The 21,363-nt window shown below is 34.8% G+C and overlaps 1 protein-coding gene across 1 annotated transcript; it reads right to left on the bottom strand.

Annotated features, from left to right (window-relative positions):
• Window positions 1-14,737: 14,737 nt before the first annotated feature.
• Window positions 14,738-15,087, bottom strand: LOC106971433 (60S ribosomal protein L39-like). Its single transcript, XM_053222324.1, has one exon. The coding sequence runs from the start codon at window positions 15,042-15,044 to the stop codon at window positions 14,889-14,891; it is 156 nt and encodes a 51-aa protein (XP_053078299.1). The 5' UTR covers window positions 15,045-15,087; the 3' UTR covers window positions 14,738-14,888.
• Window positions 15,088-21,363: the final 6,276 nt, after the last annotated feature.

Here is a 21,363-nt window from a genome sequence, read left to right as displayed (position 1 = left end):
ATTGTACTTAGGAGGCTTAGGAATTATCTGCAGACCAAGGGACGACTATGTGTACGAAGCATATGACCCTCTATTCAGCCAGTGGGGTCACCAGTGTGGCAGTGAAAAGTCTGGCAGTGGGGACAGCAGATTAGCAGTACTTGGGCTCTGAAGCCAATCTCAGTGTCCCCACTTATTTATGTACCAGTGACCTCAAACAAGTTGCTTAGTCTCTCCAAGCCTCAATGTCCTCATTTGTAAACTGCAGATAACACCAGTGTTAGTACACAGATCACTGGGAGGAGTGTTTGAGATGATGCCTCTAAGCAGTGCAGCTCCGCTCTTGCTTCACTGCATAGACCATAGACCAATGACAGACCTGGTGGGTTCTCCATAAGTTATTGAACCAATGAACAGAAAGCACCCAATAATTAGCTAAGATAAGCTACTATTTTAGGAAGGAAAGTAGCAGGTAAACGCTACAGACATAAGAATTAAATCTGAGCCAAGTGTGGTATAGGATGTTGTTGTAATGAAGAGTTAGGGTTTGCTTGGCCCTTGTTGAAAGGGATCAACTTAAACAGATAAAGAACAAGAAAGAGAAGAGATAAAAAAAAAATAAGATCAGTAGAAGCATTTGGATGAGGCTATACAAATCATTTGTGGTTCAAGCAAATGGAAAGTGGCAGGAAATAAGGTGGAAAATGTAGAAAAGGTTGGGTGGGGCACAGGAACCTAACACAGAATTAATAATACTCTATCATTTAAAGTTAGGTGGTGGATTCAAAAGTGTTTTATTATCATTATGATGATTATTATGCTTTATAACTTACATATATGGCATATATATCCATTTGTATATATTAAATATGAATATAAGTGGTCAAGGGCTGGAGAAGAAGGATTGGCATGTCAAATTGCCAAGTGGAGAAAGATGCCTACATTTATGTTTAATGGAAAGAATTCTCATCTCATATTTCTGGGATAACGATCTCCTCTATTTCTCTGATAACATTTTGCAAGTGTCCTTGTGAACTTAAAAAGTGGTATAAATTTATTTTCAAATAGGTTATTAATAAAGCTGCAAAAGAAATATGTTGCTGTATTTTCTACAATTTCCTTCATCTTAGAAATTCAAGACTCCCTCTTAACCAATTCCTTAGCATATTTCTGGACATTACTGCTTTACGACATGACTGAGTGTAATATGTAGCTCACAGCTAAAGTTGCCGAAAGTTAATTCAGTACACAATAGCCTCTTCTGGTTTCCTGCTCTTTTACTGACATAATGCATTTTTGCTGAAAAACAACTTATAACTCAGCCTATCAGCATTTCCTTTTGACAATTTTAACATGTCAAATAATTAAAATGATGTACAACATTTAATCTCAAAATAATTTTGCATAGAGTTCCTCTAGAAGAATTAGCAGTTTGCTTAAGGTGGAATGGGGCTCTATTGGCCCCAGTGGGAAGAAGACTAAACTGTGTTGGAGGGGAGCAGGGCTGGGTGTGGGGAGGGGTGAAGGAAGTCAACAAGGTAGAGGAGTTCATGCTGAGACCAACAGTTTTGGACAAAAGTGAAGAGAGAAACCTTTGAGTGGGCCTAGAGCCAATATTTGGGGAGGGGAAGGAAGAGCACTGGAGAGGCAGTTACAGGAAAGGCCAGAAAAATTTTTAAACAAGAAACAGATTCACACTCAAGCAAAATGTGAACATTTGTGCCCTCACTAAGTAAAGGAAATTTGGATAGGAGAGCTGACACAGACCCGCCCTTCCTAAGTGCTGGCAAATTCACTGCAAATTGATATCAGGGCCATTAAGTGCCTGGTCATTAAAATGTAACATTAACAATAATATCAATAAAAATACTAGCAATATATTTTTTTTAATTGAGAGGTTTCTGTGAGGGAAGACTGCTAACTGCATTATTATGAACTCCCTTCTTCCAACCACCTGTGAAGTGGGTGTGGTTATACTGACTTTGTAGCTGAGGAAAGAGAGACCCAGAAAAGTTACGTAATTTGCCCAAATCCACAGGATTAGTGAGTCCTCCGGGAAAGTACAAGCTGCCAGAGACTTTGGAGTTTTCTGTGTATATTCAGGGCACTCCCTCTCACATTCTATCACTTTTACAAAGTTGTCTTCAAAATTTTGGCTCACATGTCTCCTAAAGGAATTCTGAAAACATTTCTACCCCCTGGAACATTTGTAAGTTAACAAGGTTTCCGAAGTTTAAGTAGTTATAAATATGGTGATTTCTGATGCAGTTTAAATTAGATATTTTAAAATGAAACTCCTTCATCCCTTTAATATATCCAATATAACATATATTGTAGTGTTTTAATGCCAATCATTATTCATTTTTAAGATACATGAGCAAATTGTTTTAAGTTACTGTTTTACTTCTTACCTTTTCCCTTTAGATTCATATTTCCATTCTACTTCCCCTACATAATTACTTCCTATTTTGACATATTATTATCCTTATAATCACCCTTACATTTTTTGCTGTAAAAAATATATATAAATGCATTTGAATGCTTTTTTTAACTTTCTGTCACTTCAGGGTCTAAGTATTAAAACAGTTTCTTCAAATATTATTTGTACATAATTGACCAAAACAATATAAGTATAATCCAAATGTTGACAGTTATTACAATAAAAGTACATTCTGAGGAATAAATTGTTTAATAATATAGATGGAGCTTTTTTCCAACTGGCTGATGCACCCATGAATAAATATTACTTGTTGCTAGAATGAGAAGGACTTTGTGAAAATAGCAAACAAAAGAGAAAGCATTTGACCACTTCAGGGTGTGACTTACCAAAGGTGTATTAGTCACTGCTATTGAGTCTTACATCGCAGACATTGTATTGATTTAATCAAAATATAGTATCAATTAATAAACAAAAAAAGTGGTGAGGAGTGACAGTGGGCAGAAGTCTTTCGCCCATGTTAAGAAAAAACGATAAATAATGTAGCTTACAAGTGGGAAAAATATTGAAGAAAATATAGAATAGTATTCTGTTATAAATTTTAAGTATAAATTATTAGCTTGACTTCTTTTTCTTAAAGATTTAACACTGATTCATCAGAATTAAATATGAAACTTTTTAACTCCTCTTCCGTGAAAAATATATGACTGAGACACAGATGGTGTCTTGATAATACCTCCTCGACACTGATATTATGAACTGCCTTTTGGTCACCATGAAGTTGCCTTTTTTTTTTTTTTTTAACTCTCTGGGACAATATTCCATGGCAAGATTAGGGATTAGGATGTCTTTCCTTTTAAAAGTTTTTTTTGTTTTTGTTTTTTTTTTTACATTTATTTATTTTTGAGAGACCAAGAGAGATAAAGCACACGTGGGGGAGGGACAGAGAGAAAGGGAAACACAGAATCTGAAGCAGGCTTCAGGCTCTGAGCTGTCAGCACACAGCCCACGCAGGGCTCGAACTCATGAGCGGTGAGATCATGACCTGAGCCCAAGTAGATGCTTAACCGACTGAGCCACCCAGGTGCCCCAGGATATCTTTCTTTTTAAAGTGGAAGAATGGTAGATGTAAAAGGTGGAAAGTAGAACCCATATGATACCCTGACTAGAAATTGAGTACCTAAAACTGTGTGTGCCAATGAATGCCTAGGCAGGTGTTTGGAGACCCCAGGAATATTCATGCCCAAGTTGGAAGGCTGCTGACATATGATATTAAATATGTTTGAAAAAAAAAGAGCAGAAAGAACACCAACTTTAGAATCAGTCAGATGTGGGTTTGAATCCTACTGTGGCTGCTCACAACTTGTGTGATTTTAAGTACATTAAACTATGAGTCTTAGGTTTCTAATGGTAAAATGAAAATCATAACTCTAAATACCTAGGATGGTTGAGAGGATAAATGAGATAGTGTATGTTAATCCCACAATGTAATGCCTGTAAAAACGCACTCAAGAAATATTAATTTATTCGTGATAAGTTTCTTTAGTCCTTAACTAATGGAGATAATAGCAGTTACTCCACAGGATCTGTTGAGGATTTAAAAAAGATCATTTCAGTTTTGTTTTCTTTCCAGAGTGTCAGAATTATTTATCAAGAAGTTTGAATATTTAATTCAATAAATATTTATTAAATGTTTATCATGTACCAGATACTGTTCTAGGCATCTGAATTGAAAAAATAAGAAAAGACACAGTTCCCAGTCTACAGCTACTTGAATGTACCCACCAACTATATTATAATAAGTTAACTAGTTATTATATTTAGGATATTTTACTGACTCTCTGAGAAAACAATTTCAGTATGAAGATGAAAAAATACATTAAATTCTAATGGTGTGAGGTAAAAATGAGAAGCAAAAAAAAATGGAGACAGAATATATGTACTACTTTATCAAGATAGTTAAATCAAAATGAAAGAGAATGATGAAGGTAGTTGAGCAGAAGGCAGAATGAAGAAATGTGGGAGATGTTAGAACATTTATAGATCTAGCAAGAAGGACTGGTGCCTAAGACTCAAAGCACTGTGAGTGCTTTGTGAGTGGTCACTTTGAGTTTGAAAGTGAAACTTTAGTGGTTAACATAAACATATGATAAAAACAAGAAGTTAATCAAAATAATAAAAGTCTCAAAGAAATTTTTATATTGATTTCATTTAGACTTTCCCCACTGAATGCAATCCACAAACCAGGGTCTTATAGGTTACAATTCTTGGGATCCCTCTGCCTCTACAAGTACTTCTCTACAGAGTATATATTCTTCACCCACAATTCCTTATTATGTTTTCTTATACAAACAGGGCTAAAGATATGTGATCCCCAAATCTTAACCCATGACTTCATGATTTTCTGGAAGCATAATAGTGTGAACTTTTTTGGGGTGGGAATGGGAACTCTAATGAAAAAGAAAAGCCTAATGTTGTTTTTCTTTTTTCTTTTTTTTAAATTAACTACATTATGTGCTTTATTATTCACCTCCTCTGTCTTTAATGCATTAGATTTTAAGAAAGTTACGATACTTTATTCATGAGAAATGGGAGGATTGAGGGGGAGTGGCAATTTTATAGTTCCTTACAGAAAAAAAAAGTTTAAAATATGTGTTTGTAGGCTTAGAATTTTACCAGATGTCCAGACATTATTTTGTTTTTTCTTCATGAGAAATTCTTTTAAAAACCTACCAAAAGTAATCCTGCCTAGCTGTTCTTAAATGAAACATATATGCCTGAATCTGGAATAAAGGTAAATGAGAATTAAAAGTCAAGTTAGATTGTTCTCAAGTAACAACACATATGTTTAACAATAATAACCAAAATTATCTCTACTTAGATGGTAATGTCTGGATCTAAAGAAAAATGGAGATAACTCTGTCACTGAAATCTCACTTTTGATGTTGTACATTAGTTAAATATGTAAAGCTAAGTTAAGTGGGGAAAATGATTTTTACATTTAATTGTAAAACAATAGTTTGGTATCAATTGCTGATTACTCAGTAACATGCACTGGAACTAAATATTTAATATAAACCATATTATTTAATCTCCCCAACTATCCTGTTATTATCTCTATTTTATTTAGGAGGAAATGGATTCTTAGAAAATAAAAGTGATTTGCATACAGTCAAAAGCTAGTAAGTGGCAGAACTGAATTTTGAACCTATGCAGACTGAACTACAGTCCGATCTCCATCACTCTGAGCATTATTTTTTTTAAGTGTGCTGGAGTAAAGAATTATAGCTCATATATAGAACTCATCCATGATGTGTTCCAAACAACAACAACAACATGAATGTAGCAGCAGTCACTTGATGAACTGATAATACTTATTACAAGGTTTGTGTTGTACAAGAATTCAGTAAAAACGGGTGGAGGGAGAGGAAAAAAAAGAATTCAGTAAAAACATTCTCAGTGTGAGCCATAAAAACATTCTAGGTTGTACTATGCAGCCAAATGGATTTACAAAGAGCAGCCTCAGATGTAATGTTGCCTTATTAGGTTTCAGTAAAGAGGTCAGGAAGAGATAGTTTCCATATGAACAAAGAGGATTTGTTCCCTAGAGTATGATGTTAATACTTTTCTTGGGAGTCTATAGGGTTTTCATAAACTTTCAAAAACTTTGAAGGGGAGAATGAATTAAATGATAAAAGACTACTCAAAAATCTCCAACTTTACACAGAAACCGCTTGATTCACACATTCCTTGCAAGAGTACCTAATATTTGCCAAACACAGGTCTTTGCCTAGGGTTCCAGTGACCTAAATTGGACAATTAGGTGCAAATTTCAGAGACCAAAAAACTAAGATTCTGTATTAATAGTAAAGGTGGTATTCAATTCTCAAACTGTGTTCATCTGCTACACCAATTCCAGCCTGTGAGACACTGAGGAGACACTTCTAGAAGGGACTCTCTGGGTAAGATTAGAAGACAAGTACATAAGGAAAACCAGAGAGGGACAAGGCAGAGCAGAGAAGAGTTATATCTATCTATCTATCTATCTATCTATCTATCATCTATCATCTATCATCTATCTATCATCTATATCACTCAAAGACTTGCAAAAAGGTGTTAAAGAGTTAATGCTCACAGAACATGGTAAAATGAAAAGACATGAGACTAGTCCTGGACCACTTTCCTTGCTGTCATATGTAGTTGGGGTTTTGTCCCAGGGACAATGGGAAGCCATTGAAAGATTTCAAAGCAAATGAGTAGCATTATTAAATTTGCATTTTGAAAGACTACTCTAAAAAGTAAGTAGGGTTTCCCATGGCATATAAAGAGGAAGGGAAACAGTGAACATTTCATGTTACAAATGTCCCTCTCTCCCACAAATTATCTGAAAGTGTTCCAAACGTATTTATAGAATTGATTTTTAAATACTGTTTTTCTTTGTATTCTTTTGCACTGAAAAAGTCATCACAAATTGCTCTTCAATATTGAAATAACAAATATAAATGCTTTTTGTCCACCATTTCATGCAGACTACTGACCCTATCTTGTACTCAATTCTTGTACAACATGAGCCATGTAATAGAAACTATCAGTTCATCAGGGGGTTGTTGCTTCCATCCTCAATGCTCTGCCTATGGACATAGTAGAAAGATGTTATAATTGGGAAATTATATTGGAGGATGGGGAAGGGAGAGCATTAAGTTGATATATCCTGCTGCTTACTCTATCATGTGCAGATTAGAGAAAGGAGAAATGAAAGGTAAGAGATCTGTAGGGAGTCATCGAAGAAATTCAGGTAAGAAAAAATGAGATCCTAGGCTAAGGCAGAAGAAGCAGAAATGGAGATGAAGTCTTGGCAAATGTGACGAAAAGTTAATAAGAAATTTATGTGGTTCTCAGACCACACATTTATGTGGTTCTCACACACACATTGTTTGTGTGTCAGGGACAATACACAGTACAGGAGAAAGACCAGGTCTGTGGGAGTGAGAGGATTCAAGGAGCAATGAGAAATGACCTTTGAACAGTATATTTTCAAGTATCCTGTGCACTGTTGTGGGAATGTAACCATTGTGGGAAACAGTATGATGGTTCTTCAAAAAATTAAAAACAGAATTACCATAAGATCCAACAATTCTACTTCTGAATTTATATCCAAAAGAACAACAAGCAGGGTCTTGGCAAGATACACCTATGTTCATAGCAGCATTTTCACAATAGCTAAAACACAGAAGCAATACAAGTGTCCACTGACAGAACAGATAAACAAAATGTGATGTATACACACAATGAAATATTCTTCAGCCTTAGAAAGAAACTGAAATAAACCAGTTACAAAAAGACGAATGCTGTATGATACCACTTACATGAGTTACCCTAGAATAGTCAAAATTACGAGGACAGAAAGTAGGATGGTGGTTGTTAGGGGCTGTAGGGAAAGGAGAACAGAGAGTTATTAATACCTATGGATTCCGAGTTTTGCAAGAAAAGAGTTCTGGAGATGATGGTATTGGCTGTACAACAACATGTACTTAGTACTACTGAACTGTACACAGAAAAGAGTGAAGATGGTAAATATTATGTTCTGTATTTCACTGCAATAAAGAAATTAAGATAGAAAACAACAAAAAAAGTCATCTACAAATATTTATGTGTAAGGTTACTGAGCATAATATTTAGTTGGAATAAAAAGTACAAATGAGGGGCGCCTGGGTGGCTTGGTCGGTTAAGCGTCCGACTTCGGCTCAGGTCATGATCTCGCGGTCCGTGAGTTCGACCCCCGCGTCGGGCTCTGTGCTGACAGCTCAGAGCCTGGAGCCTGTTTCGGATTCTGTGTCTCCCTCTCTCTCTGCTCCTCCTCTGTTCATGCCCTGTCTCTCTCTGTCTCAAAAAAATAAATAAACGTTAAAAAAAATTTTTTTTTAAATTTAAAAAAAAAATCATGAAAAAAAAAGTACAAATGAGCCTAATGGCCAATAATGAGAGTTTATTTAAGCAAAGTTTACACATTATGCTTTAGAGTAAGACTTAGTGCTGGGAAAAATGGCTAAGTGCATGTCGATGGCAAAGCGGATCACAATTCAGTAAGTACAGCATGAACCCAACTTTGTGATGCCTAGTGACATGGCTTAGAACAGAAACATTTGGAAAGACATATACTAATACCCTTTCTCCATACTTTTCCAGATTTTATAAATTATCTGCAATTATCTACAATAATTATACCTTGATTTTATGTTAGAAATTATATATAAAAATGTGAATAAGTCTACACAAAGAAAAATGTGAATTTTAATAAAAATATGAACCAGCCTACATAAAAAAGATATATAAATGTCTAATAAGCATGTGGGAAAAGTCTCACCTTGCTGGTAATTAAATGCAAATTGAAACAATTACAGATTATTAAACTGAGCGAATTAAAAAGCCAGTTCCCATCAGAGTGCCCTCATCTCCTCCTCTAGTGGCAGTTAATTGTTACAGGCTTCGGAACAACTGTTTACTAATATGACTCCATTTCAAGCTTCCTTAATAAGAGAGAGACTGAGGGAAACTCCTGATATCCAAGGAAGAGTTAAAAAATCGGGCCACAAAAAGGACAAGGATACAGCTCATGCACCACTGAAATTGGGAACTCTACTACAATTAGGACACTATCTGTGTTTCCATAAGTGAACTTCATTTCCCCCTTCATCGCACATTGACTTGCTCTGCAGAGTGGAAATGAGGGCCTCTGGCCCTAGCCAACAAACTGTAGCTCTAGAAACAGAGTTAAATCAGCATATGGAAGGTTCTCTTGGAAATCGCATGTTAGAAACCGGTGAAGTGAAATTTCCAGAAGCAGCAGCTGGGAGAGGCTGCACAGCCCAAACAACAGGTATCAACCACATACAAGATCCTTTACATTTGTAACCTTTGACACAAGTCTTATAACCATCTCAAGGAGATAATTAAGAATACTGATGCATGGGGCACCTGACTGGCTCAGTCGGTAGAATATGCAACTCTTGATCTTAGGGTTGTAAGTTTGAGCCCCACATTGGGTGTATAGATGACTTAAAAATAAAATCTTAAAAAAAAGAATATTGACTCAAAGATATGTATCATAAGAAAAACTGTGTACACACACACACATACATACATACATATAAATTATAGCACAGCCACCTTACAAGAGTAGCTTAAACTTTGACATTTTTTGCAACACCACTCACCATCAGTAGAGAAGAGCCTGACAGAGGGTGACCAAAGCCTTCTCATGAATACTCTCTGGCTCCCCCATTTTCATATGTGGCTTCACACAACTGCATATGCAAGACTGCAAAGTTGTGTACCTTTAGCAATTTAAATATCTTTAGGAATAATTGACCATATTGCTTCCCCCCAAATATCTCATAGGAAATGGAAAAATGATAAAGTAACACCACATCTGGAGGACAATTATGGCAGCCAAAAGTCTTTTTTACACATTCCTTAAAGAATATACTAAGAAAATCATTATAAAATACCTGTATGTCAAGAATATTATAAACTAGTAAAAAATTTAAGAAAACATTTCCAACATATTGCCAACCAAGTTAAAGGCCATCTACAAATATTTAGATGTAAGACTATGGAGCATACATGCCCATAATAAATTAAGACAAAAAAGATGTTATAGTATATCTCCCTGTTGAGACAGAAAAGAGATGAAGAGAAAAAAAAGACAGAGACAGAGACAGAAAGACATAGAGACACAGAGATAGAGACGGGAATAGGTGTAGCTATAGCTGGGGAAAGGCATTACAAATTTACAAAGAAAAACTCTATAAAAGTCTTAACATCTTTCTGGAGGATATATAGAAATGAGATTTCTATGTGCCAACTGAATGGTACTTATATTTTGTTTCAATATATTACAATAATCATAAGCAAAAAAAAAGTTTATTCATCAAAATGACACCTCTAGGGGTGCCTGGGTGGCTCAGTGGGTTAGGCATCCAACTTCAGCTCAGGTCATGATGTCACAGTTCATGAAGCCCTGGATCAGGCTCTGCGCTGATGATGCTGAGCCTTTTTGAGATTCTCTCCCTCCCTCTCTCTCTGCCCCTCCCCAACTCATGCTGTCTCTGTCTCTCTCAAATAAATAAATAAACTTTAAAAAAATGTATAAAAAGCAAATAATGGCACTTCCAATGTGTCACATACTATTTTAAGGGTTTTACATATACTAACATTTAATCTTCATGACTACACTCTAAGGTACGTCATGTGGTTATCCCATTTACAGAGTTTAATAACTTGCCCCAAATCCTCAGCTGGTACCTAGCAGAGCCAGAACTGGAATCCAAGAAGGCTGGCTCCAGTACCTGGGCCTCAGCCACTAGACTATACTGACTCTTTTTATGATTAAACTCATAACACAAGTTATTACTCAGTTCTGGTGAAATTATTAATCTGTTTTGTCATTCTACAACATGAAAATAAATTTTAAAACAATTTATTGAACATTTTTAATTCTATGTTTTCTGCAAAAAACAAAGCAGTGGTATTTTGCCATGGGGAAACTACATGCTTAAAGCCCACCTACTCTGAGTAGATTATTTCCATATTATATTTATAGAGTCTATTTATTTTGCTATTTTGAGAGATTTTTCACTTCTATAACTTTCTAAATCATTATTCCTATGAAGATAAATTATTATATTCTAGAATTGCTTCAAAGAAAGCTTTAAAGGCAGTAAAAATAAAACATTTTCCTTTATATTTGGGGTTTCCATTTCTTGACCATTTTAATATGGTATGGGTTAAAATAAAAGTATTTCACTAATATACAGGGCTTAAGTATCATAAGGCTAAAATCTTATAATCTGAGTTTTTTGTAGTGACATTTTCATTCATCATAGTATTTCATCAAGAATTACTTTTAATAAACATTAATGACTATATCACTCATTTACTTATTTTTAGCTGTAATGAAATAGATACTTTAAAAGAAACTTAATTTGTATGAAAATATAAAACACATAAGATATTTACCATCTAGTATCTAGGTATATCTGGGTAGAGGGAAGTGAATAATCATTGCATGAGTTTATAAAGTTGATTTAGAAGAAATCTCTGCCTGTCCCTCTGACAAGATTTTTTTGGTAAGAAAACTGTGTTGTAATGAATTGTTGAACCTATGTTAACAAAACAGTTGAAAGAGATAAACAGTCAATACAGAAAAAGACAAAATACCCAAAATAGATTCAACTAAAATTATGGGATATTTTGATGTAGTCTGTTGAAATGTGCTTTCTCATATATATTAATCATTGGTTATTTAAGTGTGTCAATCCTAGCACAGAGAAGAGCACCTACCAATGTTCCTAAGAGTTTCATTCATCTTTTCATCAACATTTATTTCTGTGTGTTATTTATTGGGAGGTTGTGTTAGCACTAAGGAAGAATTAGATGGTATAGGCTGAGAAAAAAAGGCTCTGAGGTGATTCAGGGTAGAGCCTCAGTTTAGAAGGAAAGGAAAATGATTCTATTACCTACTCTTGTAGAAAACAACTGTGAGCCTCTGATCTTGGGCTGCATAATTTGAATTACCATTGAATAACTGAACTCATATTTGTTGACATATTATTCCTATTCATGATATTGAAATCCTGTAACTGTTTGCATAAAAAGTATTCACATATATTGAAAATGTCATGTACTATATTCTTTCTTGATGGCATCATCTCCTAAATATTCTATGCTTCGGTCTACTTTCTAAAATTTCTTTATAAAAACATAATTCATTATTTTTCCCCATATTTTTGTCACTAGGGTATTCCTTCTCCTTTCTCTCTATATGACCTGGGCTTGTTCACAGCATGGCAATACAAGAGTAAGTATTCCAACAGGAACCATGAAGAAGCTTTATGAGACTTTATGACATGGTCATGGGAGTCACATAGTGTCACTTCAACCATAGTCACAGACCTATCCAGATTCAAGGAGAAATAATGTAGATCCCTCCTCCCCAATAATGGTCAGAATATCAGTATCACTCCATGGGAAGGTCTCGTGTGATAGGATATAATATAATATAACATCACAGTATAACAAAATATAATACCACATCTCATCACAATATAGTGCATTATAATATAACATATGATAGATAACATAATATGTGGCCATTTGGAGAAACTACAGTCTGCAAAAGTTCACTCTCCAGACATAGTTTACATCCCTCCTACATGACAAAAATATTCATCCCTTCTCCAACACCTACAAATACCATCTCATTACAATAAGCTCAAAATCCAGGAAATTGTCAATTAAATCAGATTGAAGTATGAATGATGCTCAGATATAGTTCCTCAGGTATATCTCTTTGAGTACATTCCACTCAATTAATGATTTTTGAAATAAAGAGACAAATTTAAGGCAAAAGATAATCATTACGCACACTTCCAGTCAAAAAGGAGTTAATGGTCCATACCAACTCTGAAATTCAGCCTGCACATATTACCAATTCCCTGAGTGGAGCTCAGTCCTACTTCCTGGGAGTTATTTACTGTGGCTCTTGGCCTTGACATCAAGGCCCTGTATTTACTGTTTCTTTTCAATAAAATTTAGCATAAGTGTACAGTTGAATACAGTTTTAAGTCTTTTTCCTGCCCATGGAAATTAAGGAACTCAAAGCCCTCCTTCCCTTTTGTATTGTCCCTGTTCCTTTCAGTCTAAGCTGGTATAATTCTTAAAAATAAAAAAATCATAGGCTTTTTTGTGTCAGTTTGTAATGCACTCCATTATACCACTCACAAATCTCCTTGAAGTAAATAATTTCATCCTGTGATCTCTGTGAGCCTGCAGGAGGAACAACACCCCTAACACTCTCAGAAGCCCTAATGTTTACCAGAAAGGGTGTTCAAACTGTGTCTTTAAGACACTTATAGGATCTTTTGGGTATTTGAAGGGATCTATGAGATAATATCTCAAAGATTTTTGAGGTCTTCACAAGGGCTTTGTGTTGGGCTTGAATTGACCAGAAGCCATTTCTTAATTTTGGAATCATTTGCTATCAGAAGATGCTGAGAAAAAGAAACCAATTTAATTTTTTTAATTTAAAAGACTTGACTCGTTTATATTAAATCATTTGTTTCTTACATTTTCTCTCCATCTAGCTTTTGATTATAGGCAGTACGGAGTCAGATGATACTTTCAATATACATCTATTCTACTATGATATTCTCATTTATGTCAATTTCTACAGTATCCTTTCTTTGATTAAATAGACTTCCAAAAATGATCCCACTTTTCCATTTCATTGATTTTTTTGAAAGCACACCTTGTTGGTTATTGAGTATGCCTAATTTTTCTGATGAATGCTTATTTATTGATAACTATTTTATTTTTAATTTACTATTGCATATATTTGTTATTTTTCTAATTGATTACATTCTTTACCTTTGAGCATTTACAGTTATAAAGTTATAACTGTTGAAGTTATAAAACTTCAACTGAGAATCAGTTTGGTCACATTCATTATTATTTATTTTTAAATAGTTTGTAAATAGTGTTTTTTTTAATTTATTTAAAAAATTTTTCCTAGCAGTGCTCCATCAACTGATGAATGGATAAAGAAACTGTGGTTTATATACACAATGGAATACTACTTGGCAATGAGAAAGAATGAAATATGGCCTTTTGTAGCAACATGGATGGAACTGGGGAGTGTTATGCTAAGTGAAATAAGTCATACTGAGAAAGACAGATACCGTATGTTTTCACTCTTATGTGGATCCTGAGAAACTTAACAGAAGACCATGGGGGAGGGGAAGGGAAAAAAAAGTTAGAAAGGGAGGGAGCCAAATCATAAGAGACTCTTAAAAACTGAGAATAAACTGAGGGTCGATGGGAGTGGGAAGGAGGGGAGGTGGGTGATGAGCATTGAGGAGGGCACCTGTTGGGATGAACACTGGGTGTTGTATGGAAACCAACTTGACAATAAATTTCATTTAAAAAATTAAAATTAATTAAATAAATAAATAAATAAATAAATTTTGTAATGTTCAGTTATTTTTAAGAGTGACAGAGAGACAGAGAGAAAGTGGGGGAGGGGTAGAGAGAGAGAGAGGGAGACACAGAGTCCAAAGCAGGCTCCAGGCTCTGAGCTGTCAGCATAGAGCCCGATGCGGGGCTCGAACTCACAAACCTGGGAGATCATGACCTGAGCTGAAGTCAGAGGCTTAACCAACTGAGCCACCCAGGCGCCCCTGTAAATAATGTTTTAACTTTTAAATTGCCAATGGCATGTTTGACCTTTTTTTTCCTCAACCAAGAGGTCTCACATGTTTATTACTGAGCCAACCTATAGGTGCAGAAACATCATAACAGAGAAAAGTCAATTTCCTGATAAAACAGATCTACTGGTCAGGCAGTAAGGATGTGGTGGTGTAGAAACACATGACTTTCAGGCAACATAAACGTGTGCCATCTCATGTTCGATCCCTTACAGACCCAGCTTCGTTCTTCTCCAAAGCCGCCTCTTGGAGTTGTATCGAATTTTATTACCAGTTTTCATCTGAATCCACCGGGTAATGGGACGATTCTGCTTTTGTTTCTTGGCCAGGAATTGCTTGATCCTGAAAGACTTGTGAGAAGACATGGCGAGAAACGGTCAGCCACACACACCACGATGGCAGAGAAGAGCAAAGACTGAACTTTTATTTATTTATTTGAGTATAGTTGACACACAATATTGCAGTTTCAATGATCGACTTAGTGATTTGTCAGGTTTGCACATTATGCTCTGTTCACCTCAAGTGTAGCTACATCTGCCACCTTACACTGCTATTAACAGTATCACTGACTGGATTCCTTATACCATGCCTTTTATTTCCATGACTTATTCATTCCATAACTGAAAGCCTGTATCTCCCTCTCCCTTACTTGTTTTGCCCAACATGCTACTCCTCTTCCTTCTGGCAACCACAGTTTGTTCTCTATACTTATAGATCTGATTCTGCTTTTTGTTTATTCATTTTTTTTAGATTCCACTCATAAGTGAAATAATATGGTATTTGTCTTTTTATGTCTCACTTATTTCACTTAGCATAATACCCTTTAGGTCCATCCACATTGTCTCAAATGACACAATGTCATCCTTTTTATGGCTGCATAATACTCCATCGTGTATATATGTATACATGTCACATTTTCTTTATCCATTCATGTTTTGATGGACATTTAGGTTACTTCTATATCTTAGCTACTGTAAATAATGCTGCAAAAAACATAGGGGTACATATATATTTTCAAATTAGTGTTTTCATTTTCTTTGGGTAAATAGTAGTGGAATTATTAAATTATATGTTATTTCTACTTTTATTTTTTTAGGAAGCTCCATACTGTTTTCCACTGTGGCTGCACCTTCCTACCAACAGTGCATGAGGGCTCCCTTTTCTCCACATCCTCATCAACACTTGTTATTTCCTGTCATTTTGATTTTAGCTTTCTAATTGGTGTAAGATAATATATCATTGTTGTTTTGATTTGCATTTTCCTGATGATTAGTGATGTTGAGCATCTTTTCATGTGTCTATTGGCCATCTGTATGTCTTCCTTGGGAAAATGTCTATTCAGGTCCTCTGCCCATTTTTTAATTGGATTGTTAGTTTTTTTGGTGTTGAGTTATATAAGTTCTTTATATATTTTGGTATTAATTCTTATCAGATATATCATTTGCAAATATCTTCTCCCATTCAGTAGGGTTTTTTGTTTTGTTTTGTTTTGTTGATGGTTTCCTTTGATGTACAAGAGCTTTTTATTTTGATGTAGTCCCAAAATTATTAAATGAGATGACTGGGTGACTCAGTCACTTAATTGTCTGATTCTTGATTCTCACAAACCGTGAGACTGAGCCCCACATGGAGCTCTGTGCTGACAGTGCAGAGTCTGCTAAAGATTCTCTCTCTCTCTCTCTGCCCCTCCCCTACTCTCTCTCTGAAAATAAATAAACATTAAAAAACTGAATATAAGAAAATTATTAAAGACCTCAAATAGCCAAAGCAACCTTGAGAAAGAACATGGTTGGAGGCATCACGCATCCTGATTTCAAACTATATTAAAAAGCCATAGTAATTAAATCATTATGGTAGTGGCCTAAAAATAGACATATAGATCAATGAAACAAGATAGAGCCCAGAAGTAAAGCCATGCATATATGATCAACTAATTTATGACAAAACAGCCAAGAATATATAATGGGGCTAAAGATAGTCTCTTCAATAAATGGTGCTGGGAAAAGTGGACAGTCACATGCAAAAAAAATCCCCAACCGACCAACCAACCACCCAACTGAACCAAATTAAAAGAAAGAAAGAAAGAAAGAAAGAAAGAAAGAAAGAAAGAAAGAAAGAAAGAAAGAAAGAAAGAAAAGAGGACCACTATCTTATACCATTCACAAAAACTAACTCAAAATGGATTAAAGACTTGAACGTGACCTGCAAACCATAAAACTCTTAGAAGAAAACAGAGGGAGTGAGCTTCTTGACATCATTCTTGGCAATGATTTTTTGTATCTGACTCCAAAAGCAAAGACAACAAAAGCAAAAATAAAAAGTGAGACTATATCAAACTAAAGGCTTTTGCACAGCAAACATCAACAAAATGAAAAGGCAGCATTCTGAATAATAGGAGAAAATATTTGCAAATCATAGATCCAATATGGGGTTAATATCCAAAATATTTAAAGAACTCATACAACTCAATGGCAAAAACAAACAAAAATCAACCAATTCCATTGAGATATGGGCAGAGGATCTGAATAGGTATTTTTCCAAATAACATATACAAATGGTGAACAGGTACATTAAAAGGTGCTTGACATCACTAATCATCAGGAAAACGCAAATCAAAACCACAATGAGATGTCACCTCACACCTGTCAGAATGACTATTATCTTTTTTTGTTACTTTTTTCTTTTATTTTTTTTCTTATTCTTTTTTTTAAATTTTTTTTACATTTATTTATTTTTGAGAGACAGAGCACAAGTGGGGGAGGGGCAGAGAGAGAAGGAGACACAGAATCTGAACCAGGCTCCAGGCTCTGAGCTGACAGCACAGAGCCCAATGTGGGGCTCGAACTCACAAACAGTGAGATCATGACCTGAGCTAAAGTCGAGCGCTCAACCGACCCAGCCACTCAGGCGCCCCCAGAATGACTATTATCAAAAGACGGGGAGGGGGAGGGGGGACAAGAAATAACTGTGTTGGCGAGGAAGTGAAGATAAGGAAAACTTTGTTCTCATCTACAGTGAGGAGTAAGGGCTGTAAATTGGTGCAGCCAATATGAAAAACAGTTATGCAGATTCCTCAAAAACTTAAAATAGAACTATCATATGATTCAACAATTTTACTTCCAGATATTTATCCAAAGGAAACAAAAACACTAACTCAAAAAAATATATGCACCCTCATTTTCTATGCAGCATTTTAACAATAGCCGAGACATATAAGCAAGTGTCTAACAATGCATGAATGTATAAAGACAATATGGTATGTAAATACAATGGCGTATTATTCAGCCATAAAAAAGAAAATCTTGCCAACTGACAACATGGATGGACCTTGAAGTCATTTTACCAAGTGAAGTAAGTCAGACAGAGAAAGACAAATACCATATGATTTCACTTATATGTAAAGTAAATGTAAAATCTGAAAACAAACAAGCAAAACTGCCAAACTCCTAAGTACAGAAAATAGACTAGTGATTGTCAGAGGCAGGGGCCAGGGAATAGGCCAGATGCGTGAAGGTAGTCAAAAGGTACACACTTTCAGATATAAATTAAATGTCATGGGGATGAAATGTACAGTATGGTGACTATAGTTAATAACATTATATTGTACATTTGAGAATTGTTAAGGGAATAGATCTTAAATGCTCTTATTACAAGAAAAAAACTAGTACTGTGAGAAATGTTAACTAGACTTACTGTGATGAGCATTTCACAATATATACAAATAGTGAATCATGTTATACACCTGAAATTAATGTAATATTATATGTTAATTTTATTTCAATTAAAGAAACTAAATCATAGAAGCTACTGTACGATTCTATTTCTCTGAATAATTTAAAGTACACAGAAAAAAATGCTAAATACATAGAAGACACTTAAATTGATAAATTTGTTGAAGAATTGCACTGAATTAAATTCTAAATAATGTTTGATTTTAAAAAGCATGTAATTTTGAGTTTAGCCAGTACAAATTTCATTGGAACTTTTTCTTAAGTGAAAGTCCACATGGAAAATAAGAGATAAAGGTAGAATTGTATTGATTGAAACAGGGGATCCACATCATAACTGCCCACTGTCTCCACCTTCTAACCTAAATACCCCTCCACCACAAAAATCTTTGGAGAAGCTCTATGAATCCCCTAAAGTTTATCAGAACACTTAAACATGAGCCTAGTCTCATAATATACCTGATAATCCTTTGTAAGTGAAGTGTGGCTTCTTAATTAACTAATGCTTTAGTAGCTCTTCCCTTTGGACATCTATAAAGGAAAAATATGAATAGTTCAATCTTTAGATTCTAAAATCAAAAGTCATAAGATAGCCCAAAGAGATTTGTCAAGATCTGATGAAAAATGCATTCAAAATGATGACTCAAATGAATCAAAATAAAAACAACAAAGAAAACAAAGAAAATTCTCTTCTCATCCAGACTTCTCAGGAGTCACATAAATAGCCAGCTATAAACCCAAAGAGAAAAATCACCTTTGATCATAGTTTGGCATAATCACATGTCCCTTACAATCTCTGCTCACTGACTCCAACATTAGGAATGTCTGTGTCCTAATATTATGTGGATATTCATTTTTTTCAGAAGCCAAGTTACGTGTCTTGTATCAGACACACACTCATACTTCCGAATTTCCATGAAACAATTCTGTCTGCATTTACTCAAAATGCAACCTGAACAAAAAACTATTCAGAACTTGATTATAAATAGATTCTTTTGTTAGTTAAAAATCTGGTTCCTTTCCTGACAGCGAAATGCCTTTTGGAGCTTCTAAATATTTATTTTAAAACCTCACCTAGCTCCTAAAATAGTAGATTCACCTTTTATAAATCATAAATGAAAGAATGGTCTAAAACTTAAATGCAATTATCTTATAAAATAAAGTCCTATGGAGCTTATTTAAACTCAGACTTCAAAATATTGATTTTTTACTTTCAATAATACATAACCATTATATTTAATACCTATTTTCTCTACTGATATATCCACATTGTGATTTAAGTAACAGTAGGAAGAATTTTACATAGCTGTCAAATCTCTCAGTCAACTATATTTTAGAGATCTACTTTCCCAGTTGTTTGAATAGCCTTTATAATAAGGTACATGAAATTTGTAAGTAAAGCTAAAATAGATTGTGAAAAATCTTAGATTATTTCTTATTAGACAATGTAAAATTTATGAAATACCAAGAAGAGCTTTTATATTCCATCTTCAAAATTCATTTTATACCTCTTTTATTGTTTGTATGGATTCACATTTGCTTTAAATGTACATGTGTTTTGTGGAGGACAGGGAACAGTATGTCCAAAGACGTTGTCATATGACAGCATCTGATGTAGCATTTTAAACATTATTTTGACATCTCTAATAAAAATCAGGACATACTTCAAAGTATACATCAAGAACTATTACTTATAAACCCAGAGCAAATGAAATGGAAAATAATAGTCTCAGCAATTTAATTTGGATTACATCTATCCATGTTTACTTGCTTCTGTACACTTAGACGCACTAATGCTAAAAAAATTAATGTTGGCAAGAGGAGCTATGCTAAAAACTTTTCCTAAGACATTAATTCCCTCTTATTTTTTGGAATGCATAATCTGTAAATTTTACTGACATTGTAAATCAATCAAAAGTGCTTAGAATACCAAATGAGTGTATGCTTCATAGTTAAATGTACAATAATGGAAAAGATGAAAAACATTACTGCACCACTGGTATGGTGGGAACGCTTATCTAATTACACAGCTCATCAGTTCCTGCCAAATAAAAGGGCAACAGCCAGGTGGAGCATCTTGATTTGCTATGTAGTTCTTTAACAGGAATGTTCAAAAATATTTTATTAAATTTGAAAGAGGTAATCATCAAAGATCAGTTATTAATCCACCCAGAAAAATGTACTCCTTTCAGCCATGTTTTTGGAGCAGTGATTTCAGCCATCAAATATGAATACTTTTTTATAACACACTGATACTACACAGCTATAATCTTCTTTGTTATTTTCAATAATTCTGAGTCTTTCCTGTATGGCATAGGGGTTCTTTGTTGTTGTTGTTTTAGAAAAAAAATTTAAGTTTATTTATGTATTTTGAGAGAGAGAGAGAGCATGAGCAGGGGAGGTGCAGACAGAGAGGGACAGAGAGAATCCCAAGCATGCTCCTGTGCTCAGTCCAGAGCCTGATGCAGGGCTCCATCTCATGAACCATGAGACCATGACCTGGGCTGAAATCAAGAGTCAGACGTTTAACCAATTGAGCCAACCAGATGCCCTGGCACAGTTTTTAATAAACCCAGCTCTTGAACAATTGTATAATCAGTGGCACACCTAAAAGGGTACAGTTCCTCTTTACAGAGAGAACAACTAATAAAGCTTTCAAAATTAAAATAAAAATAAAATAAAACAAAACATCTCTCTTTATCAATAGCTGCCATTTATCAAGATCCAGGAACAATATAGCTACACCCGCACAATGAATAGTCACCTAGAGATTTAATCAAGCATAATTTTATGCAGTTCTGGAGTAAAGTACCAATTTTTCTTTTTACAGTAAACCTTAGACAGAAGTCACTAGGAAATATGCCCTGTTGTGGTTTCAATTGTTTCCTGTTATTACTCAATTGAGTTAACAGCTGGTCCTTCTCTTGTCTTATGGTTCCTCATCCTCCATGTTAGA

The sequence above is a fragment of the Acinonyx jubatus genome, chromosome B2 (genome assembly GCF_027475565.1).
Source record: "Acinonyx jubatus isolate Ajub_Pintada_27869175 chromosome B2, VMU_Ajub_asm_v1.0, whole genome shotgun sequence".
NCBI classification, from domain to species: domain Eukaryota; kingdom Metazoa; phylum Chordata; class Mammalia; order Carnivora; family Felidae; genus Acinonyx; species Acinonyx jubatus.
Note: the sequence above shows the minus strand (reverse complement) of the source record. Positions and strands in the feature narration are given on the sequence as shown.